This window comes from Cydia strobilella, chromosome 21, assembly GCF_947568885.1.
Source record: "Cydia strobilella chromosome 21, ilCydStro3.1, whole genome shotgun sequence".
Taxonomy (NCBI): domain Eukaryota; kingdom Metazoa; phylum Arthropoda; class Insecta; order Lepidoptera; family Tortricidae; genus Cydia; species Cydia strobilella.
In genome coordinates this window covers 804,085-827,336 of record NC_086061.1, presented here as the reverse complement: position 1 = coordinate 827,336, position 23,252 = coordinate 804,085, and the positions used below count along the sequence as shown (strand labels likewise).

General features: G+C 38.7%; 1 protein-coding gene across 1 annotated transcript; it reads left to right on the top strand.

Annotated features, from left to right (window-relative positions):
* Positions 1-1,071: 1,071 nt before the first annotated feature.
* LOC134751060 (solute carrier family 2, facilitated glucose transporter member 2-like) lies at positions 1,072-17,114 on the top strand. The gene is made up of 7 exons (XM_063686401.1): positions 1,072-1,586; positions 5,290-5,519; positions 8,987-9,298; positions 10,542-10,674; positions 11,919-12,127; positions 12,497-12,685; positions 15,222-17,114. Exons 1-7 carry the CDS (start codon positions 1,496-1,498, stop codon positions 15,456-15,458), a joined length of 1,401 nt encoding a protein of 466 aa, XP_063542471.1. The 5' UTR covers positions 1,072-1,495; the 3' UTR covers positions 15,459-17,114.
* The last annotated feature ends 6,138 nt before the right edge of the window (positions 17,115-23,252 follow it).

Sequence of the window (23,252 nt, the reverse complement as noted above, 5' to 3'; positions counted from 1 at the left end):
TATATTTAGTTTCGAGCGTATATCGAGGTAATTTATTACAGGATGTCTGAGGTATTTGTTAGCTCGGCGGAAACTTCGATCTTAAACAATATCAATTATACCGTTTATTTATAATTTTTATGCGTAAGGTATGGGCACACTATTGCATTACATTTTAACTAGCATCTAATTACCTTAGAACTGTCAGTCATAATAAATATACCTACTTATGGCGTTATTCATAAACGTTAGTCAAATCTAACAAACCGTTGATTCCTATCCTACATTTTGACATTTGCATTTGTTAGAAAGAGACAACATTTACAGAGGTTTGTAAGAGGTTGCAAAGTTTTACGAATAAGGGGGTTAGTCTGTCTATGCTAAGTTTAGACTGGCGCAATAATTTAATTTAGTTATCCCTTTAAACAACCTAGTTTAGTAAGGCACCATACAATTCTCCAGTGGAATTAAGGCGGTTCCCTGAGCCAGAAGGCGAAAAATCTCCTTATATGATCATGTTTTTCTAAGAGGCGTTGATATTCGTAGACGTGGAAAAAATATATGTAGTTCTTGACTATATTATCTTTAACATCATAGCTTCCGATACACGAATTATGACACTTCGCTCGATACAATTAATTCCCAAAGTAACCTCTATCTCGGACTTTTAATCCAGCTTTACTCGGTTATTTATTATGTGATACTATAAACAAAAAAAGAAGAAAAAACAATCTTAACTTAAATAGTAATTTCATAGCTTTCGAATTTCGATATTGTAGGGTAACGTTTTTAAAATAAATAAAAATTGACAAAATTCGATCAAAATTGACACTTGGAGCGCATGATCTTTCCCGTTCTTTCTTGCGAAATGTGACAGAGACAGCGGCAAACTGATGGAACGGCCTTAAGCTCAAAAATCTGATCAGACATGGCATAGGTGCGTTTAAATACAGCACCGCGCAAATAAGAAGTTCAACCTTAGAAGCAACAGAGCTTGAAAATATGTCTGAGATCTCTATCTCGGATCTCCATCGGTTAACACAGCTTCGCGCCGTATAGCGTAGCGAGTATATGTGCGCTGGCCTTACTTTAACCGCGAAGATAAACAGCGCCTGAAAGATTTCTAGACCGTTATCACTCACGCCGCCTGCCTCACGTTCACAGCACTATTGACACAGATTGCTCCACAATCTCGCCTGCGACGGACGTGTTCTCTTATCACCAAGACACAAAGTTCAAAATAGCATCAAAACAACGCTGGAACAAGAGAAATCTTTAACTCTAGATAGCGACGAGCGGTTTAGAATTTATTTCCTGCTGATTAGAGCTTGTTTTCCAATGTAAATAAAAAGCTTCTCAGTATCGTTGGAATTAAAGCCGAAGTGCACTGACTTTAAGTCGTTATTCGATTGAAGGTGATAGGTAAATAGTGCTGTGAAAATAGTTATAAAAGGAGTTGAATGAAAATAATACCTCTTTTGTTATTTTATAAATAAGTGCTGTGATATTATTTAAAATGGTGTATACAATAAAAAGTCATGATGTGGAAATAAATAAGGATGTTAGCAAAGGAAGTGTTTGGAAAGAACTACTGTTTTCTTTTATAGGTATGTTTTGATTTTATTTTATTTTCTCTTTCTGTTACCTTCTTTAAAATCCTTTTTTAGGTTTCCGTACCCAAAGGGTAGAAACGGGACCCTATTACTATGGCTCCGTTGTCCGTCTGTCTGTCAGTCCGTCTGACTGTTACCAGGCTGTATCTCAAGATCCGTGATAGCTAGACAGTTGAAATTTTCACAGATGATGTATTTCTGTTGCCACTGTCACAACAAATACTGAAAAGTACGGAACCCTCGGTGGGCGAGTCCGACTAGCACTTGTCCGGTTTTTTGGATACCGTAGCGGATAAGTTTAAAGAGTTCCAAAATCTGCCTAGTAGTAGTAGTAAATCACTTTATTGTACAAAAAAAATGGTTAACATTAAATTCATATAAATTTAGGTACAAAAGCGAACTTATCCCTATAAGGGATCTCTTCCAGCTAACCTTAGAGTTCATGAGTGGAAAATTCGAATTAGGTAGATGGACAAACTTACAGAAGGTATAATAATATTTAAAAAGGAAAACTACAATATTAACGTCTACGAACTCACTTACTTGCTTACTTACTTACTTGTCAAAGAATTATACACATATGCGCTTTAAAACGAAATTATCCTTCAGATAGATAATAATATTATACAACAAGCTAGGAATATAGTTGGAATGGAACTTGTGGATCACAATTATCTAAGTAAACGGTAATTCAAAATAGGGCTCTCGCTGAGAAACCTTCGCATTAGAGGATTGAAATGGGGATGATAGTTCGTCAAGGGATTTACCATAGTTCCATTTAATACCTACTCGGCGTGACGATGATAATCCGGTTATGCCAAGCTATTAATATTAGGTAGGTACAGTCAAGTGTAAAAATATGGGTGTAGACAACTCAAAAATATGTCCCATGTCAGCGAATTAAGAACTATGGGACATATTTTTGAGTTGTCTACACCCATATTTTTACACTTTACTGTACCTACGTATTTACGGGCATCGACAAACCAAATGCATGATCAATATAAACATGTAGGTACATGAAAACAAAACTATACCCACGACATTCACAAAGGTAGTAGAATTACCTTGAAAAAGACTCGTTGAAAATATACTTAAGGGGCCTACTGACTATCAGTCCGCCGGACGATATCAGCCTGTCAGTTGTTCGGAACTGTCAAATTTTTGTTCTAATTCTAACTGACAGGTCGATATCGTCCGGCGGACTGATAGTCAGTGGGCCTTTTTAAATGCGTCACGTATATTTATTGACCGAGCGTTAGCAAAGGTCTCCGTGTCAGCTTGGGCAAAAATGATTTCTTACGTCTGGATATTCTCTGCAGGTTTATTTTATTCTCAACCAAAATTTGTGAGCAGGTTCGGTAGTTAGATATTTTTTTTGTCGTTACCTTTTTCTTAAAGTTCAAAATAGCAAAAATTAGTATAAAGGACTTAAGCGCCAGTAGGATCTAAGGCGCTTAAGACTATTGTGAGTTCCCTGAGATAATGACCCAAAGAAGAAGGTAAATGTTATTTATTTTTAAATTTTTAAGCTTATCGCGATGTCTACGGCTCACCGAGCCACTAGTTTATTCTCTTTGTAAAGAAGTCTTTTACTCGTTTGTTTAGTTTATACTCTAATCTTTTGTCTCTGCCTTCTTAGGATGACATCGTGAATCTTATCTGCCCTGATAATACGAGTACAGAGCAAAGTTAAAATGAATGTTAATAAATACTGTTGTGTACGAACTTCGTCGTTATTTTCAAGTGACTTTGTATCGTTCACGAGTTTCATAATTGTTTATCTTGTAAATTAGACTAGCGACACTGTAAGGGTAGTAAAATTTAAATTATAAATTAGTCTTTTGCTATAAGAAATGCGGCGCTAGCTTTTGTAATCTGCCGTCTCATACATTTTGGTGAATCAGTCAATGTTTTCTATAGACCAGCTGATTTTTTTTTCGCGATTTCGGGGTAAAAGTTGTTAAGTATTCACTCCTCAGTTTGGTCAGAGATAACAATTTCACCCTGTATAGCCAAAATAAAATTAAAAGTAGACTTTGTAATTTTAACACTACCATATCCACTAACATACAACATACCGACAACCCAGGACAGAAAAACCTGGCGCCTTCGAACGAGGAGGGCCGACCCCAAATAACGGGACATGGCAAAGAAGAAGAAGAAGACTTTGTAATTCTAGTTTAATATATTGTCGCCATAGTCTGCATTAAAAGATTCAACTCGCGTTGAGCTGGTAGATTGATGTTGTACCTAGACTTTTTCCAATTGATCGTCTTCCGTGTCAACTCTGTGCCATCATACTGATTTAAACTTTAACGATTTCTACACATTATTAAAACGGGACGTAATCGCGTATTTAAGTTTTAAGATATGCCTCCGATGTTTCTCCGAGACCACGGGGACAACGCCATCCTCGAAACATCGGAGGCAAATCTTAAAACTTAAATAATACGTTTTAAAATTTGCCTCGATCTGTGCCATCTAGTTTTTAGGTTTGTTCACAAATTTAATGTTCATGGTACTTATTTAGGATTTTGTATTTCACCGAATACTAACTAAATGCTGAGTCAAAGTCTTCTACTTACTGCACACATTGCTGGACCCAATGTGCAATTTTCTGTTTGTTTGTATATAATTTTGTTTGTCGTTTTTGTATTGTTGTTGATGTGTTTTTCTTCTTTCTTTCATCTTCTTGTCATTTGTATGTGCGCTTTATGGAATAAACGACTTTTCTTTCTTTTCTTCTTTATGTTATTTTATACATAAGTACCGAGAACCCTATTGCTACTCAAAACCCATGGCCAACGGTTTTGCATTCAACACGCTTTACCCGCTCGGCTACCAGTGCTGTTTGGTTATGATTAGTAATTACAACTTTAAGGGTTACGGGTTATTGAAAAATATAGTTCGACAAGTCAATATCTGTTTAAGAATAGAATTGAATGAAGCATGGCGGCTTGTTAAGTGCCGGCAATTGCTCCAGATTACAGCAGGAGACTCTCAATTTGTGTTGACCGGAGAATTAGGCGGCATTAGTTCTGAATGACACTTACAGACCTTCAAATGCACCTGTGCAAGGCAACCGCTCATAAACATCTATTTTTTAGGGTTCCGTACCCAAAGGGTAAAAACGGGACCCTATTACTAAGTCTGTCTGTCTGTCCGTCTGTCACCAGGCTGTATCTCATGAACAGTGATAGCTAGACAGCCGAAATTTTCACCCATACAACAAACGTGATTTTTTTGCCGTTTTTTTGCGTCATTGTACGGAACCCTTCGTGTGCGAGTCCGACTCGTACTTGGCCGGTTTTTAATTATGTGCTGAGCACACATTGGAGCTGTATATTTCTGGATATTGGGGCATTTCAATAAAGTTAGTGCTCAAGATTCCATTTTCCGAACCACTCGCTACGCTCGTGGTGCAATTTGGGAATCTTTCGCTTGCTCGGATATCAATATTAGCACGAGAGGTTAAACAACAACTTTGCCCCCTTGTAAAAGAAATAGCTATTGGTCTGTACCAGAATTATTTTTATCCGAGACCAACCCTAAGAAAGATCGAGACGTTTTTGAACTAGTGTATCATGTCTCAGAAGATTTTTACATCATGGGTTATTGGAATGGTCATGATTATCTCTGGTCTAGCGCGAATTGAATACAATGTAACATCTCAGCAGTTCAAATTTATTTTCAGCCAGCATTCCATTCTTCACCCAAGGAATTGAAGCTGACGCACTAACATCGACCGTGCACGCTGGCAACTTCGGGTCCCAGGCACCTGGCGCCCACGTGCCCGGCACCCAGGTGACATGGGGGACCACGGCGTACGTGCTGGCGGCCGCGGCGGCGGCGCCGGTGCTGTGTTGCGTGATAGAGAGGTTCGGGCGGAAGGTCGGCATATTCATCGTCAGTTTAGTGCAAGGGGTGAGTCTTAGGTATTGTTTATGATTTGGGCAATTGAAAAGCTGATCCAAGGTTTGAATTAATTTATTAGATAGAGGTGTATAAAATGTTACTTAGAGCAGTTTCACATTAACGTATTTTTCTGCGAGTGTACGGTCGTTTCGGCGGTACGCGATTACACGCGTGCACTACATTTGGTCTATACGCGCCTACACGCGCTTCCAACAACGAGTAAACAGGTGCGTATCAAACGCTAGTCTGAAACCGCCCTTAAAAACGATGCTCCGCCACTTCTTAACTGCGAGTTGGATTCAATAAATAGGTTGACCGACATTCCGAAGTACGTTTTAGCTGATAGTTTGCACGTTAATAGTATGCCTGATAAAGTGCAAGAATAGTGTCATTGAACTTGGTTTGAAAGTAATGAGATTCTCTGATATAGATCAATAAAGTTAAATAGGTACGCATATGTAACATAAGTAGCTGCTTGCATATACTTATATGTAGCTAGGTATGTTGTACGCTCGGCTGGGCTCTGGTCTGAAAATACTTTAATTAATGTCATTAACAGGTCTAACGCGATTAAATTTCATTATTTTACCTTTTTACAGACGTTTCAGCTAGGTTGCACTAGCTGTGATCAATTAATATTTAAATTTAAACGTTAATTATCTGTACAAAACGAGAGAGTTTAAAGTGTTATATTGAAAATATTTTTCATCACACTCGCTCAGAAAATGTGGAATTACACGCAGGCTTAGCGGGAACTATAGAAAAAGCGTTTTCCCTAGGAAATTCTGAAGTGATGAAAAACATTGTGTAAGTCGGGGCGTAATAATAGCAAACTCGAGTCTATAATTCGGTCCGGCAAGCCGTCGCGATTTCACTTTACTCTCGTTTGCATTATTTAACTTACGCCCCATGTTTCACAATGTACTATCGAATACAAATCCAATTTACGCCCTGATAAATTAAAGTAACAAAATCTGTTATACAAAAAGGCGATTTCAAAATAAACTATTTATTGTACAATAGAATAGTATTTGAATTGAAACACTAACACAATTTCATGAATCTCAATTAACGGTCTGTTGTCTAGAATATTGTACTGTAATGGGTTCAGAGTCGTGACATGATTGCGCGTCAGAACTTGCTCAAATAATTTGTGGCATCGGTTGGTTATAGCAAAGAGAAGAGAGTGTATAGAGGGTTATTGTTAAAGTAAATTTATCGACACAGCATTAAAAAAAACCGGCCAAGTGCGAGTCGGACTAGTGAACTAAGGGTTCCGTACCATTACGCAAAAAACAGCAAAAAAAAACACGTTTCTTATGGGAGCCCCACTTAAATATTTATTTAATTCTGTTTTTAGTATTTGTTGTTATGGCGGCAATAGAAATTCATCATCTGTGAAAATTTCAACTGTCTAGCTATCACCGTTCATGAGATACAGCCTGGTGACAGACGGACGGACAGACAAACGACTGAGTCTTAGTAATACGGTCCTGTATTTACCCTTTAGGTACGGAACGGAAATATTAAAAAAAGTGTATAGATAAATGGTTTTTTTTTAGAACGCCATATGACTTTGACCCATGTTCTTTCACTGATATGTGTTAAAATTGTTAAATATCAATCGGTGATGCCACTAGACGAGTATAGGCCAAAGGTATGCCGCCATATATTCGAGCATAGATTTTTCTTGCTTTTCCGAGGCACGTTTTATTCTTATACTTTACTTATCTTATTCGGAGTTCCATATATCTCTGGTTATAGGGATTTACCGTCGTTGTTTCCGCTTTACCTGACTCCTGTTACTACCAATTGATTAATGTCATCTGACATGACCGGGAAGCAGTCGTAGATTTTAGGACAAGCGGTATTTCCGATTAAACTTCAAAATGGGGAAGTCGTCTCGAGAATATTTTTTGCTCAATAAATAATGTTGTTTAAAGTGATTGATAGCTTTTTATGCAGTGAACTAACTTGGAAGTGCGCAGCTAATGAAGAATTCTTGAAACGCGGTTAACCATTCTTTACTCAATACTCGGCAATCCATATTGGCTTGTAAAGACCAGCTATATATCACTTTACTAAAATTAACTACTGAACAACGTCATACTTTACGAGAACACTTTTGATATATTCTCTACCTTCAACCTGTGTCTGGCTAGGGCCATAATTTATCGTTTTATACTGTACACTGGTTGAAATTAATTTATAACCTAAAATATTGTTTCGATCTCACGTCACGAGGATCTCACTTTGACACTGACTAAATCATCGTCAAAGATATAATTGAATGACACGTACCAAGATACCGTTCTGACTGAGGTAAGACCCAGAAATGTGTGGCAACCTGTTAGTGCTAGTCACTTGTTCTTTTGGTAATACTTTAAAAAAAAAATATATTTTTCCCCTCACTATCTCGGAAAGCCGTCTTTTATCCTTTAAAACCAGCGGGGAAAAACGCATTTTATCCACTAGTGGGGAAAGTAATTTGACCTTGGATGGAGCGTGTTTAAGTAGCTTGACAGATAACAAAAACGTAAAACGCTCATAATAATGGTTCGTTCGATATTAATTATCATTAAATAAATGGTTTGAGAATTTAATAAAAAATACCAAATTTAGCTTTATTTACTGATTTTAAGTCATAAACCTTAAAATTCCATAAGAAACGTTTGTTTTCTAATAATGATGTTAAATAACGCGCAATATTAAAACGCATCATTGACATTTCATACGTCAGAAATGTCAACATTGTCAACAAAATTTTTACTTTAAAACTTCTCACGTAAAAATACAGAATTTCCAGAGTTTATTGTTATAATATCGTAAAAAAAATAGTGATTCCAGTGATGAAGATGATCTAACGTCTGTGGATGTTGCACTTTCCTCGCTATAGTGAGGTGAAAAGTTTTGTGTTACACACGGGTGCAAATGTATTTTACTTCTCGTGTGTTGAAACACTCGCTACGCTCAGGATTCTATTTTAGAACCACTCGCTTCGCTCGTGGTTCAACAATAGAATCCTTTCACTTACTCGTGTTTCAATTCCACACTCGCTGGTAAAATACAACTTTGCACCCTTGTATAACAAATAACTATATTTATGTAAAAGTATTCGCTTTTTCTTTTAACTTAAAAGCTACTTCCAACTCAAAATAAAATGTTTTTAAAGGAATGAATGAGCTTTATAAATGAAGAATGCACTCAACTTCCATGAGAACTCTTCAATGATATTACTCAGTTAAGGTTCAAAAACTTTTTCAGCGACAGTTAATGTTTCAAGTCTTACCTGTGGACATTGATTAACGGTTTAACCGGTTAACCCCGGGTTAGTGGGATGGTGCAAGTGGGTCTTAATGTTCACAGGAAACACGCCAGTTTCCCTGAACGTTTTATTTATTTATTTATTTTTTACCAGGATACCGGATTTACTTTATGGCAAAGGAACAGCTTCACACTTATACATTATTTTTCAGATATCCTGCATACCCCTTCTTCTGGACGTCAATGAAATCAACATCATAGCTCTACACATACTAGCTGGTATATCATCAGGTGGCCTGTATACCATCTTCCCGATTTACATCCGAGAAATCAGTTCCATACAAAACAGAGGGTTCGCTCTCTCTCTGTTCATGCCAATGACGGCAGCGGGGTATCTGATGAGACTGGTTACGGATTTGGACGAGCTGATGTTTATGATGGTGGCTCTTGTGGTGGTTCAATTGATCACGGTGTTCTGTCTGGTGGAGTCCCCGAGTTATTTGGTCATGAAAGGGAATCATGAGGTGAGTCAAGTTTAACTGCAGTATAATAAAAATTAAATTAAGTATATTACATTACATAAAACTTAAAAGCTATATCTAAAAATAAATAATACTAACCTTAAAATAAAATACTAAAAGATATCTCCCTGCGGCATGGTGCCGCAGATGATGGCAGCATTTCCTCGCTGTACCGCTAGACTAATTCTTTGAGCGAGGAAGCTGCCAGCTCTGCGGTCACCGGTGACCTCTGCCAACCTTTTGGACAGTTCCTTAATAAGCTTTAGGGCGCTTGGACCCCACGGGCCAAGGGTCTCAACGCCAAAAGGTACGAAATTGTATTCGGCGCCGAGACCCCTACATTTAGATATTTTTAATTTTTCGGCCGCTTCTGCCTCCGCGCCGACCTTAGAGACCTCCGACCGTGCGGTGGAGATGAGACGGGGATGAGTGTCTACGCAGGTGGCGTCCCACACCAGCACCCGTCCCATCTTCCACGGAATAAGAGTCATTCCGTCCGGTCTCTTACCATCGTTTCTTAAAATGCCGGGGGGCTCAAGTAGAGCTGGCATGTTGACGCTGGCAAAAGACCAGCGGAGAATGTCGTTAAGCGCGGCGTGTCTAGAGAAGCGACCGGTGCTCCTTTGGCAGGAGAGCCAGTGGTGTCCAGTTAATTATGATATTATTTTAAACTGCAATTAATTATGTGATATAAGACATGTTTTGTTCTGTACACATGTCACACACAAATCACATCAAAAATCACATGTAATTGTATATGTTTATTTTACCAATAAAGTACTGTATCACTGTATCACTGTATCACATCAAATCACATGATATAAGTCATGTGACGTACGCGTTTGCGTTAAGTGTGATTTTGTACGGGATTTTGAGTTTCCAAAACGTCCCGCTTGGCGCGCTGTTCAAAATCCCACACAAAAAATTGACACAACGCAAACGCGAACGCTCGTCACGCTATCGAATGAAATTTACACTACGGGCTCTGATTATACAAACTAGAATTTCTTATGATTCTGACCAGAGCTCAAACGCAAAGTAATTATGTTTGGGGTTAATAAAATCGTCTCGATGAATATTTGTTGCTTGTGGAAAGAAAAGTACAGTCAGCTATAAAAGCTTGTAACAAAAATGAACATTTTCCAAAAACTTTTATTCTTAGAAACCTGTTGGCAATCACGTCGTCACGGTTAGGAGTCACTATGGAGGTTTTACTACTAAGAAATTATATAGTTTTTTCTTTCAGCGAGCAAAACTAACAGTGTCTAGATTAAAATGCCTGCCGCTTGAGCACCCGACCGTGTTACAAGAAGTCGCAAGCTTGAAGGATGAAAGCGACCGGGCGAGAGCTGCGGGGAAATTGCATACGATAACAATAAGTAAGTTGTAAGTGTAACCGTACTAAATCGTTCTTGAGCTATCTTAGACATCACTTTTTACGTAGACCCTTCTGTAGAGGGCGAATTACCGCCTGCAGGATAAATATACAGTTTTGGTGGCAGTTTACCTAAATTCCTAACTACCAAGCAACCAACTATAAATCAATGTTTTGGGCTTTTGAATTTCATCAATCAATGTCATGACCCCCAATCACACATGTCAGCATTCTATTGTGGTTATTTTAGGTTAGTTAGCTAACCTTTACGCCGCCACGGCAATGAAGTAACAAAAAAAATTGATTTTGGAGTGTAGTTTTATTTAGTGGTACCTAATTGTAAAATATTTTATCTGGACTACAGTCCTCTAGCGTATCCATCTGTCAACTTTACTTCAAGTTCCGCCTCTAGGGGAGAGGGAGAATAATTAGGGGTGAATTAGCCGCTTACTGACACAGACCGAATTCCACGCAGGCGAAGCCGCGGGCACAGCTAGTGAAGTAATAAAGTGCCATCAACGCCATGTCGAATCACTACATAGTATAAAACAAAGTCCCTTTTCGCTGTCTGTCCGTCCGTCTGTCCCTATGTATGCTTAGCTCTTTAAAACTACGCAACGGATTTTGATGCGGTTTTCTTTTAATAGATAGAGTGATTCAAGAGGAAGGTATATGTATAATTTGTAAAGGTTTTGTGTAAATTACTTGAACAACCCGTGCAAATCCGGGGCGGGTCGCTAGTACACAATAAATTGCACGTAAACAAACCTGACCAAAACCACGACTTAATTATGTAGTCGTGGCATGTGGGGCACGAAATGTTCTGACTTTAAAATTATTAAGTCATTGGCGGCGAAAAGGTTAAAAGGTTTCCTACCACCAATAACTGACCCCCTGCATAGACATTCGTTAACGGGGGAAGTCAACTAGCTGACTGTATAAGCAGCTGCAAAAGGTTAGTGCTGGCCACTGTGTGAATGAATTCCATTTATACAGCAATTATATAACTCGCTGTACAGTCAATTGTAAAAATATGGGTGCACACATCATACTCAAAAATATGTATGTCCCATAGTTCTTAACTCGCTGACATAAGTTATGGAACATATTTTTGAGTATGATGTGTGCACCCATATTTTTACAATTGACTGTACAACTATTTCTTGCACTAAAGCAATGGTGGCATAAGTTCTATTGATGCAACCTTTAGTCTCGTATATTGATTAGGACCCATTCATCTTTTCGCAGTTAAAAACCCGATATGGCGCGACACTACAAAAATCGGCCTGGTCCTGCACAGCACCATGATCCTGAGTGGCAGTATCATCTTCTTGGATCAGCACAAGACTCTGGTTCAGCTGGGGTCACCGGCAGATCCTGACAGGGTGCTCACGCTGGCTTGCTTCTGCGCTGGCAGTTTGCTATGTACAGTTGTCATACGAGTAATGGAAAGAAATGTAAGTCTATTGTATACTTTTGATCTGCGAAAGTCGGCATATTTTGACGTACCACTCATCTCTCTCTCTCTTTTAGATTTGACAGATAGACAGGTTAGGGTTGATAAAACAAAACTGTGACTTCACGGCAAGCTGATTTCTCACGCACACATACTTATCTATAGGGTTTGAGCCATTCCCCGCTTAGCCTTCAAGTTGTGAATGTGTGCGTAAATATCACACGTAAAACACCAGGAAATTGGCGTGTTATGAAATCAGTTTGTCGTAGCGAGCCCTCTGCCTATATTTCAACCCTGTCTGACTTTAATTTGTCATAGAGAGATAAAACCATAACTTTATTTCCTCCTATATTTTGAACTTTTGTTTTAGTACCTCCTAACCAGCGCATTCTTCGTGATGGCCGTGTCAATGGGCACGCTGGCGGTGTATACGCAGGCCGATCTGACGGTGTACACGTTCCGTTGGGTACCCGTGGCCGCGCTCGGCGTACTCGTAGCAGCGTACGGCGTGGTTTGGGGGCTACCCGCGCTTGTGATAACGGAGCTATTTAACTGTGAGGTGAGTTACATGACGGACTACATACACGGGTACTCGCAAGCTTTCTTTTACCTATTGTAGAAGAAAATAATCTTTATTATTTAAATAGTATTTTAGTTTCCAACTGTATATTAACTTGATGGTCACAAAAATCAAAAGAATATACTTATTCTTATCTACCTGGCCTACTGGCTGACTGGTCTTCTTATATTCTCCGGATTAAGCTTAAAGAGATAACAGACAGACAGACAAAGTTAGTTTGCCACGTTACATTCTTTGGGCTCGTTTTACTCTTTCGTGATTTATTTACAAACAACATTCGATAGCCATTAAATTATTATCTAAATATCAATATTTTGGAAGTGCACATTCCACTTGTAGTAAATTTACCAGCTCCGTGACTAGTATGCTCAATACAGTAATTTAAGAGCTGTTAATGCATAGTGTAGGGATAATTAAATTTGCGTTAAATAATCGTTATAATAACTTGTGGTTTACGTACATGGCAGCGAGATAACTGAATAGCATTGCTAGAGTAAATTTACACAGCCTGACCACAATTATTTAATCAAGTGTTGTAAAATTAAGAATTGTAGCTTCTATTAGAAGAAAACAACTAAAACTGGCAACTTAGCTGGCTCTCTTAAATATTAAAAATAAAGGCCATTTTCAAATGATTACAACTACGTACTACGAACTACTTATATTTCAACTTTGCGTTGGCTCTATTCCTCTTTGTCAGATGCTTTGTGCAAAATTTCTATAATATGTGGTGTTTGTATTCATATGTGATCGTAACAATCGCGTCACATTTTTTTCTCCTGTCCTGGTACAGTCGCCATCAGATACACCGGAGCGGCTGAGGTGCTCACAAATATCTGAACACGCCTATATTGTGAAGGCATTAGAGTGCGTGTTCAGATATTTTTGAGCACCTCGGCCGCTCCGATATATCTGATTGCGGATGTATCATCAAAATCACTTGGTTCGAATATCCAGACAACCGTCACTGGTTTAACTATACTTTTGTAATGTAGTTTAAATATTGTATTTGTGTAGTATAAATAAAATAATTGCGTTATTAATTAATTAATTACGAATTATTAATTAATATTAATAATAATAATGTAGACAGACGGACGGACAGACGGACTAGGGTCCCGTTTTTACCCTTTGGGTACGGAACCCTAATTAGCGAGGATAGGGATGAATAGTCGCACCTAAATTTTCAGGGTGATACTCGTAAAGTGCTGGCGCTGTATATTCAATAGCACAATACACGACTCAGTAAGAATGTATCGCGGCGGTGGACAGAAAGATTGATGTTGATGCCACGGGCTAAAACCGATTACGTTTAGAGATGCCACGAATATTCGGCAACTATTCGGTATTCCGCCTATTCGGCCATTTTGACGAATATTCGGTATTCGGCCGAATGTTGCCTACTAATCGGCCGAATGCCGAATATCTGTTGCACCTACCTAAACAGAAAAATTACACAATCAAAATAACCGCAAACCACTATATTTAATTTTAACATGTTTTCTTATAAAGTTGTTAAATACGAAGATCCTGATTTGAGCATTTGTTGATTACAAATAATTTTATTTTTATCATGGTTCTGATTTCATTGACTCTACGTTCACTAGTTCCGAGCAAAAAAGTTAAACCTTAGCAAACGTTGTGCTTTGTTTGGCGAACAGTTTTCATAATTAACGTGGCTCAAAATGTTCGCATGTTATACGGAACATTCGGTCCTCGAATATTCGGCGCTTCGGCCGAGAGAGGGACCGAATATTCGATATTCGGCCAAAACCACTATTCGGGGCATCCTAATTACGTTCATGTTGCGCTCGATTGAGCGATCTCGTATGGGATTGTCAGATATTTCATGCGTTGGAAAATTGGGTAATAGTGGATTTCTATAGCCGAAATGAATTCCTTCGTGTTCGTTACTCAATTTAGTAGAGAGTTCGCAAAGGGGACTTCAAGAAATAGCTGTGTTGTCTTAGGACTTTAGGTGGGGTTATGTCCCGGCTGATTTGCGCTATATTACATTCAATTTTCGATGAAGCTAACTTTTTACACTATTCTTCTTCTTCCTGCCATTATCCCACGTTATGTGGGGTCGGCACAACATGTTTTTCTCTTCCATTCTCCTCTATCTTTCGTCACCTCAGCACTCACTCCTTTCTTCCTTAACTTTTACACTATTATCGCTAGTTATTACCTAATCGTGACGGTCGATAGGAACTTAAATCCAAAAAATAGGTATTAATTTCGGCCTGGGCAAATCTTGTCTAGTCGTGTTAGATTAAGAAAGTTAAGTTAAGTTTTAAGCATTTTTGCTATGATTAGTGACTATAATGGCCTCTTATGAAAGCATAAATGCTTAAATACCACTTGAAATAAGGCATAAAAAGTTTGGAGGTATAATCAGCTTTTATTTTCGTCATATGGCAGCCATGTCGAAGTCGAATAATACCATTATTATCATACCCCTGGTACCATTTGGTAAGGCAATGTAAATTAATTGTTTTCTTCTCCTCTGCTTCAGATCCGATCACACCAGCTAGCCCTCCTGTACGTGTACTCCCAGCTCATAAAACTGGCGCACGTGTACTCCTTCCCTCATATCGAGGCCTACATGGGCGTGTACACCATGTTCTATATGTTCGTCGGCGTCAACCTGTTTGGGGCGGTGTACTGCTTGTTCCATATACCGCAGCTCAAGAACAAGACGACCAGACAGATCGAAAGGCAACTGAAGAGAGTACCGCTTTTGAAGATGTAAACTAGTAATAGGGCGCTACAGTTATTGGCCAAAACATAGTTGACGCTGTATCTGTCAATTTTCTTGGTAGAATGTGTGACGGATTGCACGTCATAATCGCGGCAGTAATGCGGCGGCGAACGTCAAGAAAATTCACATATACAGTGGCCGCGTGCAATCTAAATGTCACCTTTACTCTGCAGCGTTTCAGGTGCAGCGTCATACGTCACTATGGCGTCAGGGGGCCTCCCGCGAAACACGAAACTCGAAAATTTCGTTACCCACTCTTGCATATTCGAGCGATAAATTTTGAGTTTCGTGCTTCGAGGTAAGTAAGTAAGTAAGTAAGTAATCATTTATTGATAGATTGTAGGCCCTCGCATGTTACTATCGATTTTTTAAGGTTCCGTACCCAAAAGGTAAAAACGGGACCTTATTACTAACTCCTCTGTCCGTCTGTCTGTCTGTCTGTCACCAGGCTGTACCTATCTCATGAACCGTGATAGCTAGACAGTTGAAATTTTCACAGATGATGTATTTCTGTTGCCGCTGTAATAACAAATACTGAAAACAGAATTAAATAAATATTTAAGTGGGGCTCCCATACAACAAACGTGATTTTTTTGCCGTTTTTTGCTTAATGGTACGGAACCCTTCGTGCGTGATTCCGACTAGCACTTGGCCGGTTTTTTGAGATTGCAATGCTGTCATTGGAGCATTCCTGTAGTGAATTAGAACGTTCAATGCCCCACTATTTTTATCAAAAAGTTTGAAAGAGACTGCCGCTACATGCAGCCAGGCCCATATACATTTGTGTCGGATATACATATGATCATAGAGTAACTTATACTAGAGCGGTACTGTCATAGTAAATTTTGTAACCCCAGTAAATTCACTGCCATCTGTCGACACACTTTAAAACTAAAAATAAATATTTATAAAAATACGATAAAGTGTATTTAAATATGGATAAATGTTTTTTTTTTATTTGCATTAATTATTTTTATGATTTTGACCCATGTTCTTTCACTGATATGCGTTAAAATTGTTAAATAACAAACGAAACCGTCAACGCGATCTATACGACTGTAGGCCAAAACTAGTAGCGCCCTCTGAACGAGAATCAAATTTTCTTGATTTTCGAGGCACGTTTTTTCCTTAGACTGTATCCATCTATTACGGAGTTATATCTATCTTTGATATGATATAAGTGTACAATTATAAATGGAACGAATACTTAAGTAAATTCAGTATATGCTAACTTCGAACTGACGAACAGGACATAAATGTAATATTAATGATGACAGTTCCATACTTTGTCATTGTAAATACCATGGAGAGTTTTGTCCGACTCTACCAATCCTATGGTCCCCTTTTAAACGGAACGACTCACATAAAGTTGTTGAATGATTTAATGCAAAAAATACCGCAATTAGGATGTGAATCGTTTAGATGTAGTAAACTTTTGATTATAAATACCTAAGTTGAATCTATGTTGAATCAGTTGAATGCTTAAAACAGTTAACGTAGGTACCTATAAAGTAATGGACTTAAAAGCATGGTTAATTAAACTAATGGTGGCATGACATGAATATAAAAGTTTGTATTAATGGTTATAGCATAGCTAAGCTTCTAAAAAATACTTGTAAATATCTAATAAATAACCTGATTTTTTAACGATTTTAATTTTCTTACATTCTGTTTTTTTTTCTGTATATTTTAGTAGACAGTCGATTTCAGAAAAAATGGTACCATTTACTTTTTTTCGAAAAACCATCAACTTTTGGGTTATTTAGACTCCCCAGTGCCCCCAGTTTCTCATACAAATTTTGGGAGTCAGTTTTGTAACGGTCCTTACAAAATGTATGTGAAAATGCGTTACAAAACTGTCATTTTTTGGGGACATATTATTTTATCTTTTTAAATCGAGTCCTCCTGATTCTGAGTAGAAATAACCCAAAAGTTGATGGATTTTCGAAACAAAATGGTACACTTTTAAGGGAAAATGCCCAGACGTGACGAACGCTTTTATTTTTAGTTCATTAATTAGTTCCCCTGAATATTTTCCGCAAGTCATCGTCCATTATGCCTTTTTTGCGCGAAAGGTTAGGCTACTGTTACTAGGTACCCTAGGTATTCAATAGAATTCACGAAGCCTAGCAATCAATGAAGCTTTGAAATTGGTTGCCACTTCGTGTAGAGTGCTCGGTGCTTCGCACTTCACCCTTATAACCTGTTTGTTTACAATTAAGTAGATAGGTACATGTGTTTGTTCGTCTGTATTTGTATTTAGTATTTTGTTTGTATTTATTTTTGTCAAGATTGCTTTTATTGCTTACATTAAACTGTTTTGGCTACAAAGTCGAAGATAGACGGCTTATTCTTGATATCTCTGCGCTCTTTGACATTCTCTTAAGGTGACTGTCCATTTCCAACCGCAGCTGCACTGCTGCTCCGACACTACTGCGGCGGCCCAAACGCGTCGGTGTTATTGTCAATTTCCATAGTAAAATGAATGACGATATCGACTGCACGTAATATGGTGATTTTAACGTTTTCCCGACCGCAGCTGCACTACTGCTCCGACACGTCGGTGTTATTGTCAATTTCCATACTAAAATGAATGACAAGACCGACTGCACGTAGCATGGCCATTTTTGCGTATTTGGTGTATTATTGCAACTGTGGCTGCAGACCGCACGTCAAATCTGTCACCTGCACTGAATTGTCTTTGATCACAGATATTAGTAGTTTTAAGCAAAAAGGATATAACCACTACGTTCTAAGGAGTTATTACACCCACGGATAAACAACCCCGATGGTACCGTCGCCATATATCGCAGATATATCGGGGCGGCCAAGGAGCTCACAAATATCTGAACACGCCTTTATTGTCAAGGCGCTAGAGTGCATGTTCAGATATATTTAGCACCTCGGTCGCTCCGACATATCTGATGGCGACTGTAGTACTACTGTAAACTTTTTTGCTAATCTATATTGAGCCATACGAGTATCACAAAGCCAGTTAGGAAACTAGAATGATAGGTCCGAAAAAGAGAGTGTCAAATTCGGAAGTTAACTATAGTCTGGCAAACCCTTCGAGCAACACCGGCTTCCGACACGTCGGAAGGGAGGAGCCCAAGCGATATCTTACCGTACAAATCGTTCTGCCATTTTTTGCGGGGGAAAACGTGCACACAGTCGCACTTCTCACTCACGACTTGCAAAATCCAATCTCTAATTAGGATTGTTCATTTTTTTAAATGTTCTATTTCGAAAACCATTTCGAGATATTAGGTTTTTAAACAGTTTCCGACATTTGCTGCGATATAATAATCGAGGATTGAAGATATTTCAACAAATATACTGATGACCTTAGTTTGACCTTCTCGCAAGGCTGAATATAATAATGTCATCGTATAGTAAAAGTTATCGAACTATAGTAAATAAATCCGTCACTCACGTAATTGTCAAAGATGTCATTGTCATCAATTGTCATAATAAAAAAATTCAGTTAAACCGCTAGTTTCTTACGATTTGATTTATAATTTTTAATACCTAAACAGTAGATTTTGATTGCTTAATATATCAAAAACCTTGTTTCCACTTGTGGGAATGATTTACAAAAATTATAGTCCGCGAAGACCTACGTGAAAGACGGTGTTGTCGTGAAGTAAATGTGGAATGGAATACTTCAAGTGTTACACACAATATTGCTGTGAGGATCACGTCGATGTAAGTATAAAATTAATATTATTTTACTACGAATATTTAAAAGTCCATTTTGGTGGTCGGGTCACTATTACCTATTTATTTTCTGTGATGATGTGGCCAGAATATCTAAAGACAAACCGTTTAACACAGCTTGTCCGCTACTAGCTCCGTTTTACTGATTTGAAGTTAAATTCAACAAACAGACATACATATATGTAACTTATAACCATCTTGCAAGCAATAAATCATATACATACAAAAATACATAGTTATATTCAAAATACAACATGAAACTGAAAAGATAATTTCTAATTTCCAGGTACCTACAAGTTGCAGTTCAAGGCTCAAGCTGCTGATATCACGATCATGGCGGACAAAACTAAAGTTAATAAAGAGTTGTGAAAAATAAAACATGTCTTATTTTTTACTTTTTTATTAATTTACGAAAAACCTGTTTCCCAAAAAAGTGTATACATTATATGTTCAACATGTTCTGCACGTGAGGTTGACATTGAGGGCTTTGTTTAGTAGCATTCAGTTGAAGTTGATTTAGGTTCTACTCTTGTTGATCCAGAAAATAATTGTATAGTGTTAGATGTAGTGCTGGTGCGTGGGCGTGAAGGTGGGGTCACTGTAACGGAAATTAAAGAGTGTGGACTGGTTCCGTATCCCGATGCGTACCATCCTCCGCTTGAGATCTCTGTTCCTTGTGTTGATGCCAAGAGTGCTACTGCTAAGCTGCAACCAAGCAATGTTGACTCGAGACTCGATTGGAACTACCCCAAAGGAAACTATACACTCCTTTACCAACTGATTTCTGAAGTGTCTTGGGAAGAAGTTCTTGAAAGTCGCGAAGTCAGCACTGCTTTGGAGCACTTTTATAAGATAATATACAACATATTCGACATTTGTATACCTAGGAAATGCAGATCTGAGAAAGCGCGTACACGTTATCCAATATGGTTTACAGCCGATTTAATAAAGGATATTAGGCGTAAAGCTCATCTTCACCGTGAATGGAAGCGAACAGGTGACAGTGCGGTATATGAAGATTTTTCTAGGCTAAGGGCAGCTGTAAAATCGAAAACCACAGTAGCCTATGATACTTATGTCCGTCGTATCCAAAGCAAGATAACTTCCGAACCTAGGGCATTTTGGCAACATGTGAGCAGTCTAAAATCTAAAGGAGGATTTGAATCGCAGGTCAATTATAAGGGAAAGATGCACGAAGGGGTTGAAGCAGCCCAGGCCTTCTCAGACTTTTTTTCAAGTGTTTTTCTTCTGTCTGAACCTCTCCTTGACCATGAAAACATTATCCGTAATGACTCAACATGTAACTCAAACTACATAAACGTAAATGAGATATCCCTTGCGGATCTAATAATTGGTATAGCTCATTTAAAACCTCAGAGCTCCCCTGGCCCTGATGGCATACCTGCATTTATTATCAAGGGGTGTAAGGAATGGCTAACTGGGCCACTACTTCATATTTTCAACTTGGTTCTTGGTTCTGGAGAGTACCCGAGTCAATGGAAGATTACACGAGTGCGTCCCATCCCAAAATCGAGTGAAACGTCAGAGGTCGAGAATTACCGCCCTATAGCCATTCTATCTTCAGTTGCAAAAGTGTTTGAGTCAATCATAAATAGACTTGTCGCTTCTCAAGTAAAACCTTACCTATGCGATTCTCAGCACGGCTTCAGGCCCAAGCGATCTGTTGAAACGAACCTATTAACTCTGGTTGACTCAGTCTCTGAACATTTAGATAAGGGAATACAAGTTGACGTGCTGTACTTCGACTTTAAGAAGGCCTTCGATCGCGTGGATAACGACATACTGTTGAGCAAGCTATGTAGCGTTGGCTTCTCGCCGAAGCTGCTCCGGTTGTTTGCCAGTTATCTGCGGGATCGACAGCAGTACGTGCAGCATGGATGCTTCGTATCGAAAGCCTACCACACACGTTCCGGAGTCAGTCAGGGTTCGATTTTAGGTCCGTTTCTATTTGGCTTAATGATAACTGACTTAGCTGCAGTCCCTAAGTATGCCAGATGTTTATTATATGCTGACGACCTAAAGCTCATTTATGGAGTGCAGCAATTGTCCGACTGTGTGTCTTTGCAGGAGGATATTGACCGCCTTCATCAGTGGAGCATTGACAACAAGCTCCTTTTTAACAAATCAAAGTGCTCCGTGATGACTTTCAGCCGTGCCAATAGTCCCTTATTCGCCCAATACCTGCTAGGTCCTGATCCCATAACTCGTGTCGAGTCTATACGTGACTTGGGTGTCATCCTCGACACGCAGCTCAACTTTCATGAGCACATGAAAGCGTTAGCCAATAATTGCTACCAGAGGTTAGGGTTTGTAGTTCGGAATGCGCGAGATTTTGATGACGTCAGGGCTATTAAATTAGTGTACACTGCGTTAGTACGGAGTAAACTTGAAGCTGCCTCGGTCGTTTGGAGCCCGCATGAAGACAAGTACGTCCTGCTTCTGGAAAAAATCCAAAAAGCCTTTCTGCGGTTCTTATATAAGAAGATTCACGGGTATTACCCATATTTGTACCCATCAAAGTTCCTGCTTGGCGTTTTGGGGTTTAATTCCTTAGAGGTAAGGCGTAACTACGGGCTCTTGACTACTGCATGTAATGTCTTACGGGGGAACTCGGACTGCCTTGAACTGGTTGCACAGCTCGTACGCCTGTTCGTACCATCTATAGCTAAGGCCCAAATTAATTTACGACCGCGAAGTCCTCACCTATTAGCTGTGCCTAAAACGCGCACTATGTCTCATGGCAAATCACCACTTGTCCGCGCTCTACAGTATATCAACGCGCTCCTCGCATCAGCACCGGAATGTGATTTATTTGCAAGTAGTTGGATGGATCTGTGTAAAGAATGTATGAAGTACTGTGAGGCGATGGATAAGCGTGAATCATCTGTTTTGTACTAGTTTTTTTTCTTACATTTGTTCTGTTGTCCTTTCTAGACTGTATCATGTACCTAGTTGTATAAATACTTTCTATTATAAATTTCTCAGTGTATTAGTTCGCTGTAATGCTGTGTAAATTTTTTGAATTAATAAAATAAAATAAATAAAAAAATAGTTTATTATTAAATCTATGCCCACGCCCAGGCACTATTCTTCTTAACTTTACATTCTCCGCCTTCTCTAGAAATTTGTACATTATATACATCCAATAAAACTAAGGTATATAACTTAAGGCAGATTTATTTATTTATTTTTATTACAAGGGGCAAAGATGTTATTTAATACCTCATGGTAACATATTGATATCCAAACATACGAAACGATACAAAATTGAACCACGAGAGAAGCGAATGGTTTAAAATTTAGAATATTGACAGTTGCGGAGGTCTCAAGGCATGAGGGTTAAATAAACTGTGTTACAGTGCAACACGTAATTCTTCACACCAACACGAGGAAACCATTTATTATTCAAATTAATTTATTAAAAGTTCTTTCTATCGGCCAAGGTGAGGGAAATATCTTTCTTCATAAAGGATTTCTTGTCTCGCCCGTCAAGTTTTATATGGATGGTGCGGTCATATCATAGAGTGCCGTCGCCCATTCACACCTGCAACTGGACAATATGAAGTGTAAATTACAAATTATTTTATTCATCATACTTCACTGTTTGGTACCTAAAGAAAGTAAAATTGGCTTAATATGGATACTTAGAAAGATAAATCTGTAATATTTTGCTAACACCGAACGACTGCCTGCCCACCATTGGATAATTTTATTCTTACGTGTCGCATCGTCATCTCCAGAACCCACGAATCACTTTGCAGAAATCAATAAAAGGCCTGCTAAAAGAGCCTACCTGGCATGGTTTTGAGGGGACGTTTATTACAGACTTCTAAATCCAGCCGCACGTTTCTGACGGCCGAGTACCTATACGTGATGCAGGTGGATCAAGTGCGCACTCCCCCCGTATATATCACGAACTCCACGAGTCCCGTTTCCGTCGGATTGCTGTGTGCGGTGGTTACGCATTTAGGCAAGAGGATGGGGAAGAAAATTTCACATTGTGAACTTACCTTAATGTTAAGAATAATTTTTCCTCTGCATTAATTT

Bases quoted from the DNA above. Each gene is read 5' to 3' on its own strand.
- LOC134751060 (XM_063686401.1), top strand. From the start codon at position 1,496: ATGGTGTATACAATAAAAAGTCATGATGTGGAAATAAATAAGGATGTT. The intron at 9,299-10,541 runs GTGAGTCAAGTT...TTTTTCTTTCAG, and splicing joins TCATGAAAGGGAATCATGAG to CGAGCAAAACTAACAGTGTC. The intron at 12,686-15,221 runs GTGAGTTACATG...CCTCTGCTTCAG, and splicing joins CGGAGCTATTTAACTGTGAG to ATCCGATCACACCAGCTAGC.